Consider the following 27533-nt stretch of genomic DNA (forward strand, 5'->3'; position numbering starts at 1 on the left):
TATACCAAACTGTACCGAAATCAGAAAAGCTAAACTACTCGGTAAGATTTTGGCATTTCTATTCAATTGTATTAAGCTATCTCACAGAGACCAGAAACTTGTGTAAAGTTAAGTGGAAACGTTGCCGTTACGTAGCGCTAGCATCTCCTGATTTCCTCTATTATTTTATCACTTTCGACCGATTTATTGGGCTGAGCTAGCAGGTTAAATAATAACACCGGAATTAATTGGTTTGATAATAAAAGTAAACTGATTTATTAAACACATGTGTACAGTTCAAGAGAAGAAACGATAAACAGCAAAATGGGCGATCGCAGTAGACGCACCGATCGCATAGAAAAGCGTCTCGCATTTTAAGGCTCTGAACCATTTGGCGAATTTTTTTAACTTTTGGTTAAAATTTGACAGATGGAAAGTTATTGATTAACCCTGCTATCCGAGCATGGTTATTTCTGACAGACAAGAAGTTAAATTTTGACAACCGTGGCTGAGTTCTGCTCGAAAACCGATCGATCGGTAGCACAGGGATTTTCGAACATAAGAAATAACTTTCGAAATGTCACTTTTAACCACGAGTTAAATTTAACTCGGCAAATGGTTCACAGCCTAAGGCTGTGAACCATTTGCCGAGTTAAATTTAACTCGTGGTTAAAAGTGACATTTCGAAAGTTATTTTCTATGTTCGAAAATCCCCGTGCTGTCGATCGACCGGTTTTCGAGCCACGGTTGTCAAAATTTAACTTCTTGTCTGTCAGAAATAACCATGCTCGGATAGCAGGGTTAATCAATAACTTTCCATCTGTCAAATTTTAACCAAAAGTTAAAAAAAATCGCCAAATGGTTCAGAGCCTAAGTTGTGCTTTCGCTATGACAGCACGTAAACAAGCTTTGCGCTGCTGGTTTCGGCCGTTTGGGGGTTCGGCAATTGTTGCCTCCCATCCAATACGATTTGGCGCTAGTATCAATAAATTATCTGTTGAAAATTGCCACTTGGCGCTACCAGCACTTAGTGTCTAGTGTAAGTTTTGCAACGCCAGTGCCATCATGTTATCAAAGAGGATTTTTAAGTGGGGAAGTCGATAGGAATCTTTACACAAGTTTTTAGAGAAATTTTGGAGCCTCAACGTCTGTTTTCTGTGGCTTTCTTATATCGAGCTCTTTTCAATAATTGCAACATGTGAATAATGCAGAACAAGTTTAAAATTGTTCTAGAGCCAAATTGGTTTTTAAAGAAAGTCAAACTACACTGATCCAAAACATCCGCAATACTTCGAATGATTATTGCATTGCTCGAGCCCTTTAACAATATGCATTTGAATTTCGGATGATTTTCTTATGGTTGAATTCGTCGTCAGATGATGAACATCCATATGACTGTCATCCAAATACAGGATGATTTTCGTTTGAAAATTAGCTATAGAACATACGACACTCCGAGGAGAAACATTTAAGAATAGTTTGACATGCAAGTGCTTTTAATTAGATTTATAATTTGAATATCTACATTTCCATACTGAATAACCATAATAAGCCATTCCATTAAGGATAGTAAATTTTTCCGTGGTGGAGGAAACCTCCTCCACCACGAATTAGCCAAACATTGGTTTTCATCCTTTACCTATGCTCGTAACAGTTCTGATAGCGATGCATATGCTTCCACCTCGTTTGTCAGCTCAGATAAGCAAATGACATTCGATAGAATTATTTACATCATCGTTTTGAATGATTTGCGTTATGGGGCTGAACCAATTAATACCAAATGCATTTCCATTTAGTATGACAGTCATTCTGCAGAGAGCATTACGCATTTCAACTGAGGCCCTATCCCTTCTCATAACAATTTTCATCCAGTATTCTAGAGGAAAATCATCTGATTTCAAAACAACCGTCATCCGGTTGCAGGTATCATTCGAAACAGCGATTTCGGTGTTTTGTTTTTAATGGACTGAGGTTTCATTCGATCAGAGGATGATGTTTGTGTACAGTGTACAAACGAACAGCTCAGTAGTGAGCCAATTTATCGTTAGTTTCGTATTGATTGTTGGTAATACTTCGAACTTGACTACTTGGCTACCTGCCGGCGACTAGCCGCAACAGGGCGTTACTCGAATGGCGAATGGTGAGCTCAACGCTAGGGTCTTCACCTGGCGGAAAGTATGCAAAACCGCGGGTGGTGAATAAAGCGATGCGACGGACGGTTGGGATACCCGGACCACGTTGATGATTCTCGTCAATGAGAGTGCGAGGTTAGGACTGGCTATGTTGTATGCCTCATCGGCCGAAGACGCCCGTTCTATGTGGCTAACGATTAGAACGGACCCCGTGGCGTCCTAGGGGTGCACCTTCACTCGAAGGAAGTTCTGGCAACCGTACACACAAGGTACAATACTGTACGGAATTACCAAAGATGAATACTAAGATGAAACTGTCGGAAGAAAAACTTTCTATTTTAGTGTCTTCTTTCAAGGTCCCTTTCATCCAATGAGAACCCCCCGTATTCAAGGTAATTTTGTGGTTTTGCTGCCCCCTCGGAAGAGATGAAATTTTGCGCTCATTTTTATCAAAACAATCACACCAAAATCAGAGATGTCCCATTTTTTAATTACTCGATTAACAACTAATCGATTATTTTTTGTTCGCTGTGCTGCCATTTTTCCACCAATGAGAGTGCAGCACATGTTTGAAACGATCGGTGATGATCCTGTGGAGATGTTAATGCTTATATCGGCATGATCTAACCGATTATAAATAGTTTACTTTTCGGTTCGTTAATCGATTAAACGATTATTCGAATGAAAATCGGACATCACTAGATGAATGTGAAACGTCATTTCAAATATAAGGCCGTTCATAAATAATGATACAATTTGAAAGGGACCGGGGCTAATGAAAAATTACGTCTCCATGGTAACTGAAATAAACACGAGTGTTCACCGGTTGGAATTACTTCTAAGGCACGTTTTTTAAAAAGCTTAACTATGTGCACTGAAAATCGTTCTTTAAAATTTCTAGCATTACGTGCAATAGCACGGTAATCGTTTTTCCTTGGCACTAACTATGTCGCACAATTTCACTACTATTGACTTGTACTAGAGTTTTATCAGCCTACCGAACTTTTCGATCCTGACTTTTCCGCGGTCTGGGCCTGAGACATCGTTACAAGTAGTTTATTCAAAAGGAGAGTCAAAAGGGCCAAAAGCTTCCGGTCAGAATCGAATCACGATTATTCCCATTCAACACCAGGCAGATCGACAAACTTTTCTTCCTGCATTTGCGCAGGCCTGCAACACGTTTTCACGGCTTCAGTTCCTCGATACTGCAAAAACAAAATCGTAGTCAGATGATTCGCTACTAGATAGGTCAACGGTAATTAACATGTTTAGAAATAAGGTGAATTCCGTCCTGAGCGATGTTTCACGCGCGAGGCGAGATTTTGCGAAGGTACTAGAGAGAGAGAGAGGGAGAGAAAAGTACTAGTTGTCTCTCTCATACCATCGCAAATTTTGCTCCGGTCAGCTAATGGCGTTGACGGCGAATCTGTAGCTCTTTACTCCTATGAGAAAATCCATAAGCAAACGTCAGACTGTGCGTGAAACATGGCAGACTTTGTACTATCCTTTCACTCCACCGAAAATTCCCATAAGAAACTGTCTATATTTGGTGCAAGAGCAAATTTTTCGATGGTGCCGTCAACGCCAAATGCACGCTTATATCTGAAAACACCAGTACTCATCATCGCAGGATCTTTGTGCACCGAAAGGGTTTATGTGAGCCAATACACACTTTGAGTTCAGTCGATAGGTAATACCGTTAAACTTGTACTGAAAACATCATTCTTTGTAACCAGGTCTTGAAGCATTTTTACAAACTGAATCGCTGAAAAATATAAATTAAATAATACTAATTTATACACATAATAAAAATACTTAACACTCCTATTTGTATAAATACAAGACGACCGACAACAACAAGTGAACAACAAACACCTGCACTAGCAACCGGTCATCAAAAAATAAGTGTTACTTCGATGGAAATTTGTAGCCAAGGCTTAAAATACTAAAAAATACTTAAGAATACTTACGCGGGATTTACAAATATTTTATTGATATTAGGTATGAAGTTTAGAGTGGGATGCCCCTAGTCAATACCTATGTATTGACGTCAATATTTAATGTATTGACAATACGATTATTGTCAATAAAAGCAATCGTGTAGGGTCCACTTAAAACCGGCTGCCTCGATCAAGAGAATGTTGTTCACTCAAAAAATTTGTCACATACATTTCACTGGAAAAAACACGTAACCTTCAGATATTAAAAATTGTCTGCAAAGTATATGACGTTAATAAAATTTATTACAAATCGTATTAAAAGCAATGTAATACGCTTTGAAACTTAGATGAATATATATAAGTTTCAAATGAATTTCATGTAAGATAATTTCACTTAGATTCTACATAAATTTATAGTATGAAAATTTCTGAGTGGTGATGGCACAAACAAAACCCGAAAGATTGCCAGAAGAAGTGCAACTGGTCGGAGGTTGCTGGACCACATAAGGTCATCCCTTATAAACTTGTTATGGTTATTTTGCTTAACGACGTGGAATAGTTCTATTATTTGGGTTATCAGCACTGATCGTCACTTTGATTCTTCACATTTCAATAGACGATTTCCATTTACCCTTATGCCTGGGTGGAATTTTTTGTTAGAAAAAGTTGCAGTATCGAGAAAAAGGAAACCTAAGTGTGCCGAATAGTACTAAAACTACACATGTGTGTAGTGTTATATATGTTTGTTTGATGTTTTGAGAGTGTTTTGTTAGGTGAGTAAACACGAAATGTTAAGGTATTTCAGACCTGCGGACTATCGGCACATTGGCTTCCCTAATGTTCCAGAGCAGACAGTTTGAATATATACCAGTTCAAATAATTTCCAGTTCTATCGATGTTTATATCTTTTGTACTTTTGTCTGCTGGGTGTTCTCTGCAGTGGTTACCGGCGTCACCCGTGGGGTTCGATTCTCGCTTCAGCCGGTTTACTTTTTCGCAGCTCGGAAATTCGCCTATATATAGAGTATACTACACGGAACGGAAATGCTAACTGCAGACTGTATCGAGGGGGGCGACTCTATCTACGATGCAGGAAAAAATGTGTTTTGCTGTGGTTAGCTGCATGCACACTGAGTAGATAGAAAGAAGATTGATGACGATTCTTAAGATTTCCTGCAAAAAGATGATGTGCGATGCAAGTAGATGGGAGAAATGATTGAAGATTTTTCGATGATTGATTCGCTAGTGTGAGATTTGTTGAGTATCTAGAATTGAGATTTAGATGTGTCGCCCCCCTCGGACTGTATTCACTTTTATTCAGCAATATTGTAAAGCATATTTACTAAAATTCGAAAACGACACTTCTGTTCGAAGTGACGTCTGAATCAAAGTTTTAGAAAAAAATAAAGTCTTTCTAAAGGGTGATACGGTCAAAATTTGGTCAAGGGAAAACGCGTGTAAATCGGTGAAATCGTTTATTTAAAAAATCAAATTAAATTTCTTTTTCAAGTTCAATTAGTATAAAATTCAGGAAAAATATTCAGTTAGGCTTCCGCTTTTCCAAATCCGAATTGCCGGGCCTTACGCTTGACCCCTGCCATCAGATTTTGTACAGCCACCTTGTCCACCTTCTTCGCCGCAGAAAGCCAGTTTGCCTTGAACTGCTGCTCGCCCTTAGCAGTTTTTTTGGTCTTCTTTAGGTTCCGCTTGACAATAGCCCAGTATTTCTCAATTGGGCGGAGCTCTGGCGTGTTGGGAGGGTTCTTGTCCTTGGGAACCACCTGCACGTTGTTGGCGGCGTACCACTCCATGGCCTTTTTACCGTAATGGCAAGATGCCAAATCCGGCCAAAACAGTACGGAACAACCGTGTTTCTTCAGGAAAGGCAGCAGACGTTTATCAAACACTCTTTCACGTAAATTTCTTGGTTGACAGTCCCGGAAGCTATGAAAATGCTGCTTTTCAAGCCACAGGTACAGATGGCTTGCCAAACCAGATATTTCTTTGCGAACTTTGACAGTTTCATGTGCTTGAAAACATCTGCTACCTTTCCCCTTCCTTTTGCCGTATAAAACTCCTGTCCCGGAAGCTACTTGTAGTCGGCTTTGACGTAGGTTTCGTCGTCCATTACCACGCAGTCAAACTTCGTCAGCATCGTCGTGTACAGCCTCCGGGATCGCGCTTTGGCCGTCGTATTTTGTTTATCATCGCGATTTGGAGTCACTACCTTCTTGTAAGTCGATAGTCCGGCTCGTTTTTTGGCTCGATGCACGGTTGTAGACGATACACCCAGCTTATTTGCGGCATCTCGGAGAGAGAGGTTAGGGTTTCGCTTGAAACTACCGGCAACTCTCTTTGTCGTCTCAGCGGCTTCCGGTTTTCGATTTCCCCCCGATCCAGACTTCCTGGCTGTCGACAAACGTTCCCCAAACACTTTAATTACATTTGTAACGGTTGATTTGGCAACTTTTAGCGATTTTGCCAACTTTGCGTGCGAGTAGCTCGGATTTTCGCGATGCACGAGCAAAATTTTGATACGCTGCTCTTCTTGCTTGGACGGCATTTTGACAACTGAAGAGTGAATTCCAAAATCAAAATAGGAGCAACATTCTACACACACACACCTTCAAAATGAGGGGTGTTCAGGTTTTTTAAATGCAAAATTGAAAGAAATACGTCAAGTTGATATTGACCAAATTTTGACCGTATCACCCTTTAGGTAAAATGTACACGGTAGATGTTTTTTTTAGATTTGTTGGAGAGAAATATTTTTCAAACAAACATAGTCCGATATCATATCTTTTAATTATTTTTTTTAAACTTCAAATTCACTTGAATCGACTAACAAGCAAACCATCACTGGATGTCAAACTGATGAATGCGGGTTCATCACGTTCATTTGTGACGTCAGCGTGCAGCATCCTATTAGGTTTTGCACCGTCGGGGTTAACCTCAATCTGATGACAGTTCAGTGGTACTGTTTACGTGGACTTAGCCGATTTTTTCTTGGGTGGATTTTCTCGATAATTTTTCAGGCTGCAGTGAGATGTAAACCACATTTCTGCAATGTTCACGAGCAACATCCTTGCAATGCGCTGTTCCTCGACAATTTTCAAGTTAAAATTCGGAAATTTTAGAATTTTTTTTTTTCGAAAAAACGACTAAGTGCTTGTAAACAGTACCACTGAACTGTCAAAAAGTTTCAGCCGATTAACACTGAGTTCATTTATGACGTCACGATGCAGTACCTAATTGTTGGGTTGCATTGACGAGTGCACGGATGGATTTGAGTTCACTCACTCGACAAAAAGTGACACAACAGCGGGGCCCTGTTTACTAAAAATGAACACATAACCGAATAGAACCCTGTCACAAACTCCTTGGCGATCAGACCAGCGGACTTATCGGCACACTGGTTTCCCTGTTGTTACCGAGCAGACAGTTTGAATATATACCAATTCAAATAACTTCCAGTTCTATCGATGTTTATATCTTTTGTCTACTGAGTGTTCTCTGCAGCGGTTAGTGGCGTCACCCGTGGGGGTTCGATTCTCGCTTCAGCCGGTGGAATTTTTCGCAGCTCGGAAATTCGCCTATATATAGAGTATACTCACGGAACGAAAATGCTAACTGCAGACTGTTTTTGCTTTTATTCAGCAATATTGTAAAGCATTTTTACTAAAATTCGGCCATTTTGGATATTGTTTTTTTTCAAAATGGCGGCTGACATTTTTCAATCAATCGTAAATTTCACCTGAAAAATCATGTAACCTTTCAAAAATAGAAATCCAATAAGAATTACATGCTGCACATAAATATCAATGGCATGGTAATGAATTCCACTAGATTCACTGATAGAGTTCAAGTGTTATACAGATAAATTTTAAGTGAAGTTCACGTAAATTTTAAGTGACCTCATGATGTGAAAACTGTTTTTGCGTATTTGTTAGTTCAAAATGGCGCCGGTTGAAAATATGTGATTTTTGTTACTAGGAGATTGGGGATTTTTAATGTTTGTGAGCGTAAGTTTGATTAATATCAATATGTGAATCCTGATTTTCAATACCCAAAATAATTTGAGAGCGTAAAATCGGATTGAGCAGTCCTCACAAGCTTAATCGCCAAACTACAGGAGTGCTTACAACAAAAAGACGTCTATTGGAGACATGATGTCCTTTTCGAAGTCATCAGTTGTTGGAGGAAAGTAAATGTAAGGATCAAACTTAATGTTTTAAATAAACCAATAACCAACTTTAACTTTATTCAGAAGCAGCAATTATTATAGAGCATTGAGGAGCAAACAAATGCAGAACGATCAACTTAACAACAACCTGTTGCACTGGGTATAGATTTAAGAATAGGTTTGATACTCACGATAGTTACTAAAAAGAACAATTTTATGTTGATTATAATAAAGTAAAAATTCAACAAATAAGTTAAATTTTATTTAAAAAAAAATCCGGATGATATAATGCAATACCACTGCATTAAAACACATGAAACATACCACAAATTCACATAAATATTACTACAAAATCCAGTGACGATTACTAAACAATTCACGTAACTTTTAAGTGAAGCTAATTTGACGATCATCGGAATGTCCGATAAAATTTACGTGAAAATCACTTGATTTTCATATGAATCACTTGAAACAACATTTCATTCCAAAACACGTAATATTTACCTGAAAAGTACGATGGAAAATATTTACGTACTTTTTCAGGTGAATATTAAGTGAATTTTATTAGCAGTGTAGGTAAAATGTACACGGTAGATGTTTTTTTTTAGTAATTTTGAGTAAAAGTTCCAAAAAAAGTATTAAAAATTAATGTATATCAGTTGAAAATTTACACGGACCCAGCGGTTTTATTTCGGTTTCAAAACGAACATTTGTTAAATTTTCTTTCATGAGATTCAAAAGTTACCTTTTAATATTCCATTTGTATTCAGGATGTAAGTAAGGCCTTGAAACTACCCATTTGGTTGAAAATCATTCCAATTTTCCACTGAATTTGGTATCATTAGTGATAATTTTCTTAAGGTGGCCCAAGCTGCCCTACTTTCCCCTACATCCTGGTAGAATGTGGCATATAGATTGTAAATGTTCTTTCCGCGTGAAATAATTGACATCTTCCATTCACAATCATTATTATTATTATATGCATTTTGATTAACCTATTAGGGTACAAGATTTTGATTTAAACTAAAGTGGTTTGAATCTTGATTTAAACAATCGCAAACGCATATTTTGATACCTATAAAAATAGGGAAATACAAACACAACATGTAAATCGTGAAAAACAATCTACTATTAGGAAATGTGTTCGATGCCTAGTTGTGTTGAATGGATAAACTATGCTGCAGCTTGAAGTAGCTGGAAGCTTACATTATCGGTACTTGGGAAAAAAAATTGCGAATTTTTGGATCCTAATTCAAATCAAAATCTTTCACCCTATCATAGCTATGTATCATCTTCTGGGTGGTAAGGTAGGTAAAAAAGAACAGAAAAGTTAGTCACAAATGACGGAAAGCATCATCACGTAACCTTTAACAACAGTTTTCTCCTCTATTGTGTTAACTTGTTCACAGCAGTTTCATTAGTCGAATGATCTAAACATGAATTATCTCCTCTCTCAACCGTTCTTGTAAATGCAATCTCTCTTCCTACGACTACCTAGGTCATCTAGCTAATCATAAATAAAACTAAATGTAAATCAGTGAAACTCTCAGTACAGATATCGGTTAAACTCACGTGAAAACTTAACATTACACGATTAGGACAGACCACATAAAAAGAAAAGGCGAATGACTTTCTCCAGTTTCTTATTTGAAGATCACCAACGGATTGAAGATCACATTCAGCAGGTACTTGATTCCGCGCAGCAGGTCGCGCACCCGTGCATTTACCTTCAACCCGTCGGCCACGTGCATTGATGTCAGATCCCGGTCCTGGCAGTTGATGCAACCGATCGCGAGCAGTTCGACCAGTGGATTCTTCCGTCCCAGGCGCATGTTGCTTCGATCGACCCGAGCCCCGGCACCGGCACCGCTGAGATCCATGTGCAGGTCGTTGAAATTTCCGTCGGAAGGATCGCCACCACCAGCCGGAGGAGTGTGCACCGATGCCGGTTTCAGGAAATTCCGGAGAATTCCAAGGAACCAAATGCGATCGCTGTTGTTCAGGCTCTGGGTGAAGTTTCCGAAGGCGTGCTGCGCCTTCAGCGTAACCTCGGCGGGCTTGGAGAGCAGTCCCAGCGATGGCATGCGAACTTTGAGTTCGTACTCGTATCTGAAATAAAAGAGAAAAAATAGAATATATAATTATATACGCAGGATGGGGGATGACTTACGTATTCCATTTGTCCATGTGGCAGCGGGTCTGTTGTTGCATGAAATTCTTCATCTCCTCACAGTGCTGGTGGTCTTCGGAGGGGTCACATTCCGGTTCCACCCTTTCGCCGTAGAAACAAGCGATCCGATCGGCTAGAAACCTTGGCAAATAGCTTTGTATGAAATCCGCGCGCAAGTTCTTCCGGCTGGCAATCTCCAGATCGATCACGTTTCCCTCCCAACGAACGGCCGTTCCATCTAGATGGGCACATCTTAGTTGCGTTTTGATCTTGTTCCCCAACCGATCCCATGCAGGTTGATGGCAAAATTTATAGTACGATTCCCAGCTGAGACTGTTCGGTGGCATGGTTGGACTCTTGGCATCGGACGAGGAAACGGTACCGGATTCATACAATCCAGCTTCCGTAGCGTGGAGCGTTTCGAAATTGGACATCATGTGCGGGAGGGTTAGAAATATGGTCGCTATAACACATATCGCTATCTGCAGGAATGTGATGTACTTCTCGGTTCGCCGGGAGGCGGCCATGTAGAACGAAATTAAAATAGCAATGATGGCTGCGCTGATCGACGACCACAGCCGGACGGTGGAGTCAGTTAGAGAAAGCCACTCAATAGTAGCGAATACCGGTATCAGAAGTGTCACTATACCAAACAGAGGCAGGAACAGCAGCAGTCCGGACAGGCCCAAGGCTCCACGGACCAAACCAAACATCGTCGCCGATTGCGAACCGATTATACAGATCTGAAGCCACGCTAGCGTTACGCAATGTGGAATCAAATACTGATAGATTCCTCTCCAGCTGTTCCTGCGACCGATGAACGCCAGAAATGCAGGAATGATCAGGTAGAGCAGCGCACGGCAATTCAAGCAGAACTCAATTCCATTTCCGATGACGAACGTCGAAAAAGCTGGCACTTTCAAATCCAGGAACCGCCATCCCGTGGTCACCACCGAATCCATCTCGTACGGGTACTTGGCCAGAACGTTCAAGCCGAATGAGAACAGAATCAGATAGTCCGGAAACGGATCCTGCGATGTGTACATGAATGCCAGCATAGTGACGAAGGTCAGAACGAACGAAACAACGGTGATTTCCGAAAACGGCAGCCATTGATCGTTGATGTTGGGCTGAAGCATCACGTTGGTGAAGAACGCCACGAAAAAGTACAGGTACGGCCGGAGATTATTCCGCAGGTACTGATTTTCCGAGTCGTTCGTATTGAGATGCTCGTCGCCGTACCGGAGAAACAGTCCGGACCACATCCGGAAATCGATAAAGTCATGTTTGGACTTCAACATCTTGAAGCTGCACAGAACCATCACGATCAGACTCAGGTAATACGCTCCAACGGGGACAAGAGTGACCAGATTGTCGCTGGCAAAAAGCGAGTATGTGACAAGTAGTAAAATCAGTTGAATTCCGTTAAATCCTGATCCCGGAAAGGGTGCAATCATGGCCAACAGTCGGTGGTACAGCAGCGAGAAGAACATTATCGGGTGAAAGAATGGCCTGTGGAAACAGGGCACGTGATCCAAGCTCTGAGGATTTGGCACCGATAGAGTGAGAGCATTGCTAACAAACGGCAGTCTACCGTTGGAATAGTTGACTGCCGCGGACAGCAAATTCGCCTCTGAGATGTGATTAACCGGTTGAAACTGCCCGGAACTCCTATTCATTCGACTGCCGCTGAAGGAACCATTCCTATCGGGACTAGCTTCCACGCGATCCTCCCCGGTTTCGGCTCCATCCGGACGGGTTCTTTTTCTCTTTTTGTCCAATTTGTAAATCTCTCTCATGCGCTTTTCCAACTGAGCGGCTGTTACGTACTCTTCACCGTTGGAAAGCGAGGCAAACAATTCCTGAGCTGCTCTACGGGCAGATCTCTCCCCCGGACTCATCGCCAGACAACTCCTAACATCTTCCTCGTTCGCCTCGTTTATTCCACGACCACTGCGGTAGCAGTCGCTTAACAAATCAATGGCTTGCTCATGACCTTGCTGGGCGGCTCGCAGCAGCCAATGCACTCCCTGGGCGTGATTGTGGGCCGGCTCCGTTTCGGCATTCTCTTCAAGCAGCTGCTTGGCCAGCGTGTACTGAACCTCCGAACAACCATCTTCGGCAAAGTGATATTTCAGGTTCCGCAAGGACTTTTTATCTGCAACACAAACAGATGGTTATTAATTACGTCCACCTTGATCAACCGGTGAGATCATCCTCCGCGGTTCGCTAATCGATGCTATTTTAAGCGAAAAATAATCAACTTTTGAGATCGCACTCAAATGCTGATCATTAAAATCCATAAATTAGTAGTAACTATTTTTGGACATTGCCCACCTTGATGGGTGCATGTAAATTGAACTTGAATCTCATACCTTCAAGGTTCCATTTCTTCCGAACCGAAGAGGGATTGTTATTCACGGCGGTGGAGGAAACATCCCCGATTGGAGGGCGGTTAGCCCAGCTTGCCATGGCGGTGATAAGCGTGTTGGCTTCGAAGTATCAGTAGATTATTAGCCGCGAAAGTAGCTGCACTTACTGCACTAAATTATTGACGAAAAACGATGGAAACCCGACGACGAGCGAACAACAGTTGTGGCACCAAAAAAAAAGATGGGAAATGTTTGACAGATGCTGATGGATGTTTTTCTTTTGTTTTCTTTTGCATTTTTTGTATATGACAAACCCTGCGACTGAAGTGCGCAATAATTGACCAAGGGATGAACAAGGTGACTACATATAGGTGTTCTAATGTGTCAAATTTATGATTCAGCCATGTTGTATTATTGTATGCACTAGTAAAAATTCAATGCTAATTTTTATGCGTCCCACACACGAATGTTTGCAATGTGATAAACAAATGATATCGATGTGTCGGACCCATAGTTCTTATGTGTACACATAAAATTCATGTGTAACCACACATACTATTCATTTGACTCATAAATTACATGTGTACTTCTGAGTGGATTCTGTTTATGTGAAAATAATGTGGAATTTTACATGGAAATTCACCAATAAAAAGGTATCGAATTTTATGAGTGTGGAACAGCAATGTTTACAATGTGTTCTAAAACTGTAGTTTTAATCGAGGAGGGCAACACATCTAAATTTCAAGTTTAGATGCTCAACAAATCTCACACTAGCGAATCAATCTTCGAAAAATCTTCTTTCATCTGTCGCATCGATTTGCATCACGCATCATCTTTTTGCAGGAAATCTTCAGAATCGTCATCAATCTTCTTTCTATCTACTCAGCGTGCGCGCAGCTAACCACCGCAAAACACATTTTTTTCCTCCATCGTAGATAGAGTCGTCCTCCTCGGTTTTAATATTGAAGATATTCAAAACGAAAGTTATTTGTTTTTTATTTAAAAGTGCTTCTTTTACTTTTCGACTCGTAATTTTAAAAGTGATTTTTTGAAATAAAAGTTGTTGAACTGTCAAAAATACCTCTTTATTGCGATGTTTTTGGCAGCACTTTACTTCAGTTTGGCGCTAAATTTGACGAGTGACACAAAACAAGGTGAAACAGCTTCCAATTGAATGGAGTTTACACTTCACTCACTTCGCTTCCACCCCAGCTTCCACCGGATTTACCAGGCAGAAATTCATTAAGGTGAGAATTTTTGAGAATAATCCATATATAGTTTTCATTAATTTTAATTTTGCAGAACCGGAACCGGAAAGCTAACCGGGATGCAGATTATCGCTTTCAGCTTCCGACATTCTTGAAGATGTTTCGCAGGGCCAATGTTGGACTTCATCATAGTTCAGAGCACCAGATTTGGACAAACTTGACTCAACGGATTGAATTCATCTAGTATCCAGGTAATTATGCATTATATTATCCAGGACAAAACCTCAAGAGTTGTTCAAACTTGTTTGTAATTTTCAGTGGTTATAAAATAAAATAGTTCCCCATTTGCTAAATCAGTGGCTGATGTCCGGAAGGAAGCCACCCACCGCCACGACGTCTTTGAAAATCGGGTAGTCATAATGATTTATTGTTATTGTTATTTATGTCAAGTGATAAAAATATGTCTGGATCTATGTATTAACCAAATAAAAACACATATTAGAATTTAAAATGTGAAGCGACGTGATTAAATTGAAAATAATGGTTGTTAACTGAAAATATTTAATTTTACGATTGAAAATACTAGAGTCGGTGTATAATGAGTCGCGCCAAGAGAAAAACAGTTGAACTCGCATCACGGTTTTCGAAAGATTCCCATTCTTTTCATTTGGCAACAGAGGACTTCTACAACAACTTCAAATGACTTCTAGCGAGAGAAAAAAAAATGCGGCTGTACCGAACGTTTCACATGACAGTTTAATGCGCACTGCGTGTGTGCTCATTTCTTCGATTATATTTTATTGCAATACCTTTCGTGGACCTTTCATAGCATCGTAATGTTTGTTGTCTTTGCCCGATAGGTAGCCGGTTTGTCGGTTCAATAGGTAGACTTGGCTTCACTCTTGGCGTGACTCATTTAACACCGACTCTAGAAAATACCACATGCCATTTTAAAAGTTTGATTAGAAATAGAAAAAAAAAATATATTTTTCTTTCAACAGTAGGTGGAAGTTCGCTAATTGGGGGTTTTCTGGTTGGGGCGCTTTTTAATTGGGGGTTCGCTAATTGGGGCGCGACCCAATTAAAAAGCAGTCATCCGTCAAAATCTGATGTCAAAATCATGCTGACGTTTTGATGTCATATTTTTGGGGGGTCTTTCAATGATTGATAAAAAATAACGAAAAATAAAATATTTTTTGTAAAAAATCAATTTAATTCATAAAACAAGCAAATTAAAACAAAACAGTTACAGATTGCGTCTCTTCCACTCTGCTTCCAGCAATTCAGTTCGCAGGGTTTTCAGTTTCAAAGTCTGAGCGGGATTGTTCTGTACGAATTGAATCACGTTATCAAGCGACTTCATCGCGGTTGGAAAATCGATGTCTTCGGGTTCTTCGTTTTCAGTAGCAAGGGCACTTCCGTTCAAAGCCTCCGGGGTGGTATCCAACCATTCTTCCTCCGTGAAAGTTAAATCGTCTGCTTTATTCAAAACTGCGCTGACTATTTCTTCGTCCCTGAACACACAGCAAAAAAAAAAATGTAATATCGATCAACGTAATTCAAGCTGATGCATGAAATAATCATGTAATAGCAAAACGCAGATACAATATTACATCAATGGATGTAATTTTGTTCGCAAAATCGATGTACATCGTACAATGTGATTTTACACAACCGATGGATTGACCTGGTTGCAGCAGTTTCGATGTAATATTCAACAACTTTTTTTGCTGTGCACTTCGCTGGTTATTGAAACTGTTGTACCATTGGAATCTACTACTCGATCCTCAAGCCAAAGCTGGATTTGCTCGTCGGTTGTGTTTGTTCCGGCTATGCCATCAATTGATGCTACAAGGGACTTGAAATCAGCAAAAAGATCCTCCGCCTGTTCAGACATGCTCCATTCACAACCTGGAAACTCATCGAACAACTTTTTCCAGGAATTTTCAATGATAACCTGACTGATTTCGTCCAATCAATACTCTGCCGTAAGGACACATTTTTCAGTCGTTGTTCCAAGGGCAAATCTTCGTTTTCCAAAACAAGCTTAAGCATCAGCTTCCGTTTGTACCTGGTTTTGATTGCGTTGATCACCGACTGATCCATCGGCTGGCATTCTGCTGTCACATTTGGTGGAAGGTACATCACTTGAATTAATCCATCATCACTCTTCAAATCATCGCATCCATCGTAGTGAGCAGTACAGTTATCCAGAACCAAAAGCGCTGACGGTTCCAAATCGTGCTCAGCAGAGAACTTCCGGACAGCGGGAATGAACTCGTCATAAAACCAGGTACGGAACAACTGACGTGTCATCCAAGCTTTTTTGGAATTGTAGTAGGATACCGGTAATGATTGCTGAAAGCCGCGAGGAAATCCACGGGGGTTCTCGGCTACCCCAATGAACATCAGTTTCATTTTGAGAGAACCATCCATGTTCGAGCACGGCATGAATGTGAATCGGGTTTTGTTGAGCTTTCGTCCCGAAGCGACTGTCTCGTCCCATAATGCGATAGTGCGTGATGCCATCAGCTTGGTAAAAAGTGCTGATTCATCTACATTAAAAATTTGGGCTTTTGTCACATTCATTTCCAATACTTTCTTCATGAGCACTTCCTTGAATTTAAGGTACGCTTCTTTATCCGCGGAAGCTTTCTCTCCTGCCACCACCAAAACACGTAATCCGAAACGCTGTTTAAAACGGCGCACCCAGCCATCCGAAATCAAAAAAGTAAGATCCAGATAAACACCAAGATCTTGAAAGCATTGGAACAGTTGTTCTGCTTTGGCCTTGATCACATCCAATGTGACAATAATATTAGCCTCACGTTGTTGCAAAACCCATAGGTAAAGCGCTTCCTCCAGTAAGGGAAAATTCTGCCCCTTCAACGTTTTTCGATTTTCCACGCCATGTTCTCTGAATTTTTCTAGTTTCATCCGAATTGACTCCTTATTTTTCAAAAATCGACCGACCGAGGATGCTCCGACACCAAACCTTTTGCCTAATATTTCGTGGGAACCGTTTCCTGCTTCAAATTCCTCGATTATTCTCACCTTCTGAGCCAAGGTAAGCGTAGTGTGCTTCCGTTTCACGACTTGCTTATTATCCACTCCGGAACTGGAAGCTGATACTCCTTCCATTGTGAAAGCTGAACAAATTTCAGGAGGATAATTGCTACAACATTACAAACAACGTATGAATGCACAAATATTTACCAGCGCCGGAAATAACTCAACAAAATATTCAATCGATTCACTCAATTTATTTATTTATTTATTTGATCACCATCTTCGACTACGTCGTACAGACTCATTACTTAAAACCTAATTTAATCTAAACGCCTTATTCTAGCACTAAACACATGTTTGGTCAAAATAAAATCAAACTCGCTACAAACATCATTAAAGGAACGCAAACAAGAATTAAAACAATTATTGAATCCAAAGTTCGTTCTGTGAAATGGAATTGCAAGTAACGGGGAATTACGGAATCGTCGAGGAGGAGTATTCCATGGAATCAGTTCCAGAAGTTCAGGACAGTCCACGTTTCCTGTTATGAGGTCAAATATAAACAGTCGTTGCAATTTGAGACGCCTGGCAGAGAGGGATTCCAAATCAATCAGCTTGCATCGGTCGGGATAACTTGGAAGATTGACTGGATCATTCCAGGGGAGCTGACGCAATGCAAACCTTATAAAACTTTTCTGAATCCTTTCAACCGCAAGGATATGCGTAACGTAAAATGGAGACCAAACCGGGGAAGCATATTCTAAAATGCTGCGAACCAGCGAGCAGAATAGCGTCTTGAGACAATAAACATCGGTGAAGCCAGAAGCATGACGACGAATAAAACCAAGCACAGTATATGCTTTAGCAGTTACGATGTTTATGTGTTCGTTAAACCTTAGCTTCGAATCGATCGTAATGCCTAGATCACAGATTGAAATTGCACGTTCTAGAGAATCCGGCCCCATGTAATATTGATGGTGAATAACGTTGTTGCAGCGAGTGAAGGATATTATTTTGCACTTTTTGCTGTTTACGCGCATGCCGTTGTCACCGCACCAGACTATCACACGATGTATATCTTCTTGCAACGCGATACAGTCAGTGGGAGAAACAATCACACGGAAAAATTTTAGATCATCGGCAAAAGAAAGTTTGGATGATGAGAGCATGTCACACAGGTCATTAACATAAATGATAAAAATAAGAGGACCGAGAACACTGCCTTGTGGCACGCCAGATGGTATGTTGAAAGTCCTGGAGCGTGCGGAATTCACCATCACGAAAGCATTGCGATTAGACAGGTATGAGTAGAGCCATTCAGTGATCCATGTCGGAAATCCAATGTGGTTCATTTTGGCAGCGATGAGATTGTGCGGTACTGTATCAAACGCTTTCGCAAAATCAACATAAACCGAATCCACTTGTTGCTTCGATTCTAAGCTACGGGATATCGCTGATACATAACACATTAAGTTCGATGTTGTTGAACGATGCTTCATAAAGCCGTGCTGACTGTTGGAGATGATCGGTGCAGCAGCTCTGTACAAAACGGTGTGGATCACTCACGCAAGACAAAAACTAAGTAGCTGCTCACAGCATCAGTTAAGCAGACGAAAGACTGAAAACCAAAACAAACGAGTCAAGCGCCCCCCGGTCAACTTTGACACTTGTCGACACCCCCCAATTAGCGAATGCCATTCGATAATTGGGGTGCAGTCGTGCCCCAATTAGCGAACGGCTATTTTACAATCATAGAGGTAACTCTAAGACCACTGGGTCCCGAAGAAAATCATTATTATTTTTGGCTCACTCAGTACCAGAACAACGGTCCCAAGCAGTCCCAAGCTATTTCACTCACCCCTGCATGTTCTGCATGAATCACACACCCCTGATGTTATCTGTCAAACTTTCATAGCGAATCAAAACAAACATAGTGTAGTGATAGAATTTCAACTAGAATAGGGTACGTTAATCGTTTGCTTGGGACCAATAGGCTACTAAAGTGGTGAGCCAATTTAAAATCGTTAGTTTCGTATTGATTGTTGGTACAATTCGTTTTGAAAGTTTAAACTTTTAAAATTAATGGCCGAAATTTTTTTGAATTCAGTGCCAACATTTCAAAGGGGCGTAATTGCATTTGTAAACAATGGCTTTAGTCGTCGATTTCTCGCGAATAAAAGCTCACTCATGAAAAATAATGACACCAGCAGGTAGAGGAATGTTTCCTCTATCAGCAAGCAATGTAATTTTGTAGAGGTAAGATTTCATTCGCGAGAAATTGACGGTTAAAGTAATTGTTTACAAAAGCAATTACGCCCCTTTGAAATGTTGGCCCTGAATTGACAGTTTATTGACTTTTGTTTTGAAAGCTAACTGCTTTCTACCAAAAAGAATCAATGCAAACTTTTAATTATAACAATGGTTTTTTTTAAATTTTAGCAACGATTTTTTTTGTGTGTACGACCATACCACATAAAGTTGGGATTATAACCCGAATTGGTGGTTTGGCGCTTCTTATGGTTATTGTTTATGCGGGCATGCACCGGCACCGCCCAAACGTCAATTTTTTTTCGTGAGTTCATTTCGTGCATTGGTCATCCGGTTATAGACGAGTGCACGGATGGATTTGAGTTCACTCACTCGACAAAAAGTGACACAACAGCGGGGCCCTGTTTACTAAAAATGAACACATGAATAATACTCACGTAACATTTGAAACGGGTCTATCAACTTATGTACACAAAACTTGTTAAGCCTATTTCGCGCGAACCGAATACGCTCACGCAAACTAACAACACCATCGGGCAGAGGAAATTCTCCCCTTCCCGATAGTGATCTTGGTTTGCGTGGGCGTACTTCGGTTCTCGTGAAAAGAACCTAGCAAATTATTTACAAAAGTTGATAGGCCTTTTTCATATGTTACGCGAGCATTATTCATGTGTTCATTTTTAGTAAACAGGGCCCCGCTGTTGTGTCAAAAAAATTTCAGTAGATGAACTAAAGTTCACCCGTGCACAGGTCTATCGGGTGCCGTTATTTTTAAATTTTGCAGAAATTTACTGCAGTGTTCCTCCTGTATATATAACCATGCTTTCATCCACAGGGGAACGGATCTCATAAACTTTTTTCGATCAGCTGTTCGCAGGAACTCCCTTGTGGGTCACTCAACTGCAATTGCGTTGCTTTGTTTTGCTTACTGGGCGTTTTTGTTTTGTCTCCTTTCGTGCATACACAAAAACATGGCAGACGAGCGAAATTTTCGATCGACTTATTACGAAAAAGTCGGCTGTCGCAGTGTGGAAGAACGTAAATCGTTGGAAATACTACTAAAGGATAAACCCCTGAATGTGCTCAAGTTGAAGCAGTTCTGCATCCGTTTCACCGTACCCAACATCCACCGGAATGTGCTGTGGAGTTTTCTGCTCGGTGAGATCAGTCAGGGAATCATCAAAACCACTTGATTTGATTTGTTGTTCTTGCATAGGTGTTACACCGGCCTACACGGATTCGTGCAAATACGTAATGACCCAACGGGAGGCAGTGTACGAGGACCTTCTGCGTGCCCTGCAGGTGATGCGAATCGTCGATGACAAAACGCCGAAGCCACGCGTTCTCTATGCCATGTGGCTGCTGGAGACCAAACAGCTCTGCCTCGGATACGATCTGAATGTAAGAATGTCATGTTCCTTGAAGCATCACCAGCAACTATATTTTGTTTTCCAATCAACAGCTAGAAAGCCACTTTTGCAACATCACCGAAGTGCTGCTGCAAATCTTCGAGAACGACATCGAAATCTACTGGATGGCCAAAGGATTCAACGAGTACAGTCAGGAAATTCTCGAAGAAATGGGCAAGCTGTCCGATTTGACCGGCACGATTTTGGAGAAGGAAGACAACGGTCTGTACATACATTTGAAGTCTTGCGATATACTGCCCGTTCTGCCGCTGGAGAAATGGTATGGTTCCTTCTTTGCTGGTGTTCTATCAGAGCTGGCCATCATCCGGATATGGGACAAAATCTGCGGAGGTTCGATCAAGATTGTGATATTCGTGTTGATTGAAATATTGCGCACTCTTCGGAGGAGAGTCCTCCGGTGCATGGATATGAAATCTCTGCTGGAGTGTATAGAGAGCGTAAGTTTTTCTAGTAGGGGTGGGGGTTCTATGGTGGGATTTAGCTTTTATGTTTATTTTCTTGCAGATCAACGATGAACAGGAAACGGCCGACCTGATAGTGAACAAGGCAATCGAACTGTGGCAGCAGAATAAAGGCCACAACGAGTTTATCCTGCAATCCAAAGTGAAAGCACTCATTTGAGGTTGTTCCGAATAAAATTAGGATTTATTACACACATTAGTTTGTTCTCATTAAGATAGGAATTACATATGATTTGTTCAAACTTTTTGGCTGTTCATTTGTGCTCGATGACTTTGATTCATTTCAAGCTGTTTTACCCGAGTGTAGAACGCACTTCCGACCAGCACTACGATATTGGATGTCCACCAGAGGAATGATTTGACTTCGCTGAACCAGGTCGTAGCCAGTATGGTTTGAGCGCACGCTTTAGCCGTTCCGGAAATGTTGTGCGTCAACGGTGACGTTACCTTTATCTGGAGAGCCGTTACGAAACCGATCGCAAAGCCACAAACACCACCGATGCTCATCACGCCCCAGAACCACGGTTCTGCGAGGTGTTCGTAATTCATAACCACCGGTAGCTCCCCGTTGATCAGCATCAACGGAATGAAGATAACAGCCGAGTAAACATTATTGTAATAGCTCAGCAGCCATACTTCCTGGTTGACAAACTGCAAGGTCCTCTTGGTGTAGATCGAATACAGTGACAGACTCAGAGAACCGAGCACACCGAAGATTGTTCCAATGAGCGAAAACGATTCCGTCAAACTCTCCTGATCGACTCCGATCCAAAATCCGACGACGATGAGCAAACAGCACAGCACCGCGTTACCGCTGGTCTTTTGTCCCAGCAGCAGATAGGTCAGAACGACGTTGAACACCGTTGTCAGCGAGCGCCCTACATAGTAGAATGCCACACCGACGTACTTCAGGCAAAGATTATTCGTGGCGATCATCGCCGTAAACAGCAGTGACAGTGGCAGTACCTTGCGGAATACCTCCTTGTCCAGTGGATTTCCAGAAGGAACATTGAACATCCTTGGGAACCGTTTACTTAGTGAACTCATTACAAAGCAGATACTGGACGAGGTCAACACCTGGAACCATGTTACAAAAAGTGGTGCGTCCAGATCCAAACCACTTAGCAGAGCTTTGTTGACGAATACGGTCAGTATGGATATAACCCTGGAAATTGATGGCAGTGTTCTGTAACATTCGTAAGATGTTTTTATGTTCTTAGGAAGTACCTACCAGTATGCGGCAACCACCGCTAGTATCCGAAGGTACTTTTTGAATAGGTTCTCCTTGTCGGTTTCCAGTGGTTGATACATGACGTCAGAGTTGCTCAAACAAATTTGTTTGTTGACTTGTTAAGATTGTGAGACTTCAAATAAATCAAAAATTAAAAGCTTAGGAGATCCATTAGGCATCAACACTTTTAATTACTGCACTGCACTGCGCGTCAGCCACGAATCCACGTACGCCTGAGGGTGGAAAATCGAGAGAATCAGAATCAAAGAACAAAACAAACCGCTGTCATGAGTTAGGCACTCAGTGTGCATGTTGGTCAGTTTTGCGATTTACGGCTGTTTTGTTTATGTGGGGCACTCACATTTAGATGATGCACTCACTACACTGAGCGAATTTACCATGTCGTCATTGCATGATTAATCATTCAGAGCTATCCGATTTCTTTAACATCGAAAATAATATGAGATACCCGATTGACTGATAATTGACATTAAATGGGATGATTCCTCATACATATCATAAAAGGAAATAACATCAACCACTTAATGAAGTACCGTTCAAATTTTGAAAGGTATTAACAATAAATGAATTCAAGAACAAAAATGAACTAAAATCATCCAAGTGAACCCCATAACGAAAATCATACAACAACTGTCATACGATTCATTTTCATATCGTTTCAGTCTCCTATTGCGTTTTGGCCTTACCATTTTTTTGCAGTTTGTTGCGTCTCTCTCGAATAGCAGTACACAGTTTTTTCGCATACCACGCGGAGTGTCACCAAAAAGCGAACGAGAAAAAAGTTTTCGGATTCATGTGGCAAAAAAATATCTACTCGTTCCGTTCCCGTTTGATTCGAATGCTTCAGTGCCCGTGGATTGTTCGCGATCCAGCCCCCCCTCGAGGAGGTGGTCAGCGACTTTGAGGAAAGCAAGTACCAAAACGCCGAACTGCCTCTTTCGTACTACGGCAAGTCGCCGAACGAGTGGAGTTTTACAAACTGGCCAAGTGGCCATCGACAGAAACGTGTAATCAAAACAACATCCGCTGGTTGATTCAAATTCCTAGACTTCAGTAAGTTACTGGGAGGGAGGTCCTTGGTTTCAAGCAATACGATTCTAACAAAACAAATTTATCTTCCAGTGATATCTTCAAGACCAACCAGCTGATGAGCTCGTTTAGCAGATTTTGGACAACATTTTCAAACTGCTTTTTGAGGCCACAAACAACCCGAGCCAACATCCTAAATTGCACAAGTTCCTACAGAACGTGATTGGGTTCGATTCCGTGAATGACGAGTCCGAACCGGCGAATCCACTGTTCGATGGGGACGCCAGGGGCGAGGCCGGCCCAGTGCAGCATTTAGTGTAGATAAAACAAATAAATGAATAAAACAATTGTGCAGCTTATAAAACAGAAGTGTTTCATTTACAACATTAATTAACAGTTCCAACAATTTAGAAGAGATATATTTCGTTATGATCACAATTTTTAAACAGTAAAATAAGCTTTCTGCTTCCATAAATTTTTCATTCAGATTGCACTTATATTTCATTTAAACGTTGCATGACAATTTATTTTGAAACTGTATGACGAGTCCGTATCTATCTCAATGTTAATCATACGGTTTGTTCATTTCAAGTCTTCCTAAGAATGGATGATAATCATGCTAATGGTTTACAGCGTGCAGAACGAAAATCATCCTGTTTTAGAATTAATGCTATTCAGTTCTTCTGTGCTTTGAGAGCTGAATCAGAGAATGATAATCTTTCACAAATAGAAAAATAATCCGTATGGGGCTCAAGTGAAGCAATAATCATACATTGATGTATGGACAATTTGGTTCAGTGTACCGTCACCGGTTTTTGTTTTCTCGAGAAACGTCAAAAGAGAGAAGAAAATAAAAACAGTAAACACGTCCGCCAGCAGTGTTAAAAACGTGTTGTGTTGATTATTGCTAAAATTTCGTTATTTTACGTTGAAATTTACGGAGCGAAATGTCCATCCAGCTGGGCAAGTTGTGCTCCTGCATAGTGCAGCAGCACTTTGGCGAGGTGGTTCGAATGGTAGCGGACGACCTGTTCTCCGCCGTGGCAAAGACCTTGCCGATGATCATCAAAAGCACCGGGCTAACCAAGTCCGAGGTAAGAAGCTATATGTAGGGTAAATGACTTTGGTTGGACCTATTTAGGGCATTTTCACACTACGTCTAAATGCATTGCTGTGAAGTACCTTTTTTTTAAAGTGGACGTGTACATTCTTGAACTAAACATTGCAGATTTCCTCTGTTTTCTTTTAAATGTGGTATTTCACACATAATTAAGATTTTCAACGGAACACCACTTCAGGTTTTCCTTGATTATATGCACATATTCTATTCTGAAATGTGCGGAGCGTCCTTGAAAATTGGCCCTTTTCAAAAAGAGTTTTAAAAGCTTCAATTTATATATTATCAAAAGAGCTCGTGATAAATTAATTAATATTGATGATTTTTGACTGCATGTGGACCTTGAAATTACCACAAACGGGCCTTTCAGAAAATTCGGAACATCTCTTAAAGAGGCCACATCAAGAAGTTGCTATTTTAACGCTGGGACTTGCTTCAAACAATTGAAATAATAGGACACGAAGTAAGTGCATGCTAAAATTCCCATAAAATAAATGTGCACCATGAAATAAAAAACGCATTTTGATCATATTCATGAGCTCTTAGCAAACAGTTCGTTGGCACAGATTGACTAAACCAGCACTTTTAAAAATAGGTCCAACCATGATGATGAATCATGGGATAAGTCCAACTAAAATCAGTTACCCTACAACAGTCCTGATGGAATTTTACCTCACAATGCCTTCACGAAATCCGTTAGGTCTGCAAAGCGCTGGCCATTCTGATGAAATTCGGTCTAGCACGCTACCAACCCAACAAGGCCGGTACGGGCACGGAGTACATTCTGGACTACGAGAAGGTGCTGATGGTGCTGCGGTATCCTCGCTATTGGCATCTGATGCAAACCAAGTACGGACAGGAATCGGCCACCTTAACCGAGGAACTGCTGCGAGCCGGATGCCAAACGGCGTCCTACGTCATCCTAAAGGCTACGGCCATAGCCGACGTGAAGGACAAGAACACCATTACCAAGTTCCGGGAGAAGTTTACCGATTTGGTTGCGAAAAACTACTTCATTAGAGCACCGGAACCGAAACCGCTCGACACGGGCAGCGAAGTGGTGATGCTGGACTACGACAGTCCGAATCTCTTTCAGATGCCAGAATTAGATCTTCGGATGCTGCTGGACCTCCAGGAAGGCAAAACCACCAAAGCACCCGACGAAGGCATTCACTGGCTCGTAAATCTTGAAAAGTTCCACCTGGATTTCCGCGATACGATCATGACCAGCGCCATCGAACGACTGATCGATACCACTGCGGGAGAATGCCTCCAGTATCTCCTTCAGCTAATGTACACCCGAACCAAACCGTGGGAAATGGTCTCCAACCCCATTCCAATGGTAGAACTAAAGCAACTCTGCGAGAAAAAGTCCAACAATCTGGAGATGATCAAATTCCTAGACCAGTACGTTGCCGTTATCGAGTCGGTCAACTTTGTCAGCAAATTCGGTGACACCGGTGGCGGTCAGTACACGCTCAATATGAAGAAAATTTTCGAACAACTCACGTGGAGTTGCATCGAAAACGTCATCACCGAAAAGTACGGCTCGAAGGCGGCCCGAATCTTTCGGGTGACCCGGCTGAAGAAGTACATCGAACAGGAAGACATCCAAAAGGAAGCGATGATTCCGGCCAAGGAAGCGAAGCAACTCACCTACAAGCTGCTGGAGGAGAACTTCCTCCAGATTCAGACATTCCGCAAGGCGGGCGGAGGAAACGCCGGGGCACCCAAGTCGTTCTTTTTGTTCTACGTAAATCAAACGCAAATTGTTGCGATGTTGTTGGAGATTTGCTACAAATCGTTGTATAATTCCATTACACGATCGACGCACGACAAGACGGTCAACAAGCGGTTGATCGAGAAAAGCCAACGGTTGGAAAGCATTGTGGAAGCGATGAAGGACCGTGGCGAATCGGCGGACTACATTGCGGAGATACAGGAAACGTTGACACCGCCGGAGAAGGAGATTCTGCAGAAGGTGAAAATTCGGGTGAAGAGTTTGTACAGCGCGGAAATTGGGATCGATGAGACGATTTTCCTGTTGAAACTGTACCAGCAGTATCAGAGGAAGTAGTAAATTCGAATGCGGAATCCAAAGTGGGAGGACGTTTATTTTATCCGAAATTGCCGTTAATAGGTGTAAAAGGCTAGGGGGCAAGCTAAGGGAGCTTTAGACGACATGGATAAAGCGATTAAAAGAAAGGTTTGTTGTTGTTGTTGTGCTGCATTTAGAGTGGCTCGAATCAGATCGACGAAAACCGGAAACCTGCGTTGAGGCTCAAACGAAATGTGGGCGGAAGTGGAACGGAAACGGCAAGTTTGACAGATGTCACAAATGTCTAATAATTAGACATTTGTGACATCTGTCAAACTTGCCGTTTCCGTTCCACTTATTGAAGACAATTTGGTTCTAAAATGTTTTCCATCAGACAAAGTAGGCTTACTCAGATCGGGCAATTTCCTGCCGCGGCTGTTTCGCCACCGCTACCACTTGGGCCTTTACGACAAATTTGAAAGACAATCCTCCCAAGTTCACTCGGATCTTAATTTGAACATGTAATGAAACTTTTTTAGTGCATTGGGCTCATTTTTTACCTGGAAATGTAAAATTTTCTAGGAATGTTAAGGAAATTTCAATATTGCACGTTATCGATGGTTATCGATTAAAACGCTGGCTGTGAACCTCCCTGAGAATATCTTGAACTTTTTTTTAGAATTTTCTGATCATTCACGAAGTAACATTACTATGCATTTTTGATGTTCCTTGTATTTTGTTTAGGTTCTCTGATCTCTCATCTATAAACAACTGAAGTTCCCTTCATTTCCTGTAAATTTTTTTCTATCTCAATAAAGGTTTACAATGCATTTTGAAGATTTCCTAATCATTTTCAAAGTTTTCCAAACCTTTTTGACGAACCCTTAACTACTCTATGGTTGATTTGAACTTCTCTACTATTGCCCTAAGTTTCGTCTCCGAAGA

At 41.2% G+C, this 27533-nt stretch overlaps 5 protein-coding genes across 5 annotated transcripts in view; 3 read left to right on the plus strand and 2 right to left on the minus strand.

Annotated features, from left to right (window-relative positions):
• The window catches only part of Sec23 (transport protein Sec23), a 229938-nt gene that overhangs the window by 40859 nt on the left and 161546 nt on the right, over window positions 1–27533 (plus strand). The gene's annotated exons all lie outside the window — the stretch shown is intronic.
• Window positions 9603–13004, minus strand: wfs1 (wolframin ER transmembrane glycoprotein wfs1). The gene is made up of 3 exons (XM_065220133.1): window positions 12780–13004; window positions 10405–12562; window positions 9603–10343 (listed from the first exon to the last, which is right to left on the minus strand). Exons 1-3 carry the CDS (start codon window positions 12874–12876, stop codon window positions 9878–9880), a joined length of 2721 nt encoding a protein of 906 aa, XP_065076205.1. The 5' UTR covers window positions 12877–13004; the 3' UTR covers window positions 9603–9877.
• TBC1d7 (TBC1 domain family member 7) lies at window positions 20228–21348 on the plus strand. Its single transcript, XM_065220034.1, has 4 exons — window positions 20228–20419; window positions 20478–20662; window positions 20724–21128; window positions 21196–21348. The coding sequence occupies exons 1-4, from the start codon at window positions 20233–20235 to the stop codon at window positions 21310–21312; spliced, it is 894 nt and encodes a 297-aa protein (XP_065076106.1). The 5' UTR covers window positions 20228–20232; the 3' UTR covers window positions 21313–21348.
• Window positions 21329–22584, minus strand: nac (GDP-fucose transporter nac). The gene is made up of 2 exons (XM_065220020.1): window positions 22384–22584; window positions 21329–22317 (listed from the first exon to the last, which is right to left on the minus strand). The coding sequence occupies exons 1-2, from the start codon at window positions 22461–22463 to the stop codon at window positions 21390–21392; spliced, it is 1008 nt and encodes a 335-aa protein (XP_065076092.1). The 5' UTR covers window positions 22464–22584; the 3' UTR covers window positions 21329–21389.
• Polr3C (RNA polymerase III subunit C) lies at window positions 24307–26674 on the plus strand. The gene is made up of 2 exons (XM_065220047.1): window positions 24307–24527; window positions 25251–26674. The coding sequence occupies exons 1-2, from the start codon at window positions 24381–24383 to the stop codon at window positions 26625–26627; spliced, it is 1524 nt and encodes a 507-aa protein (XP_065076119.1). The 5' UTR covers window positions 24307–24380; the 3' UTR covers window positions 26628–26674.

This window comes from Ochlerotatus camptorhynchus, unplaced genomic scaffold, assembly GCF_037179485.1.
Source record: "Ochlerotatus camptorhynchus isolate MF236.1 unplaced genomic scaffold, CSIRO-AGI_Acam_v1.1 ptg000010l, whole genome shotgun sequence".
NCBI classification, from domain to species: Eukaryota; Metazoa; Arthropoda; class Insecta; order Diptera; family Culicidae; genus Ochlerotatus; species Ochlerotatus camptorhynchus.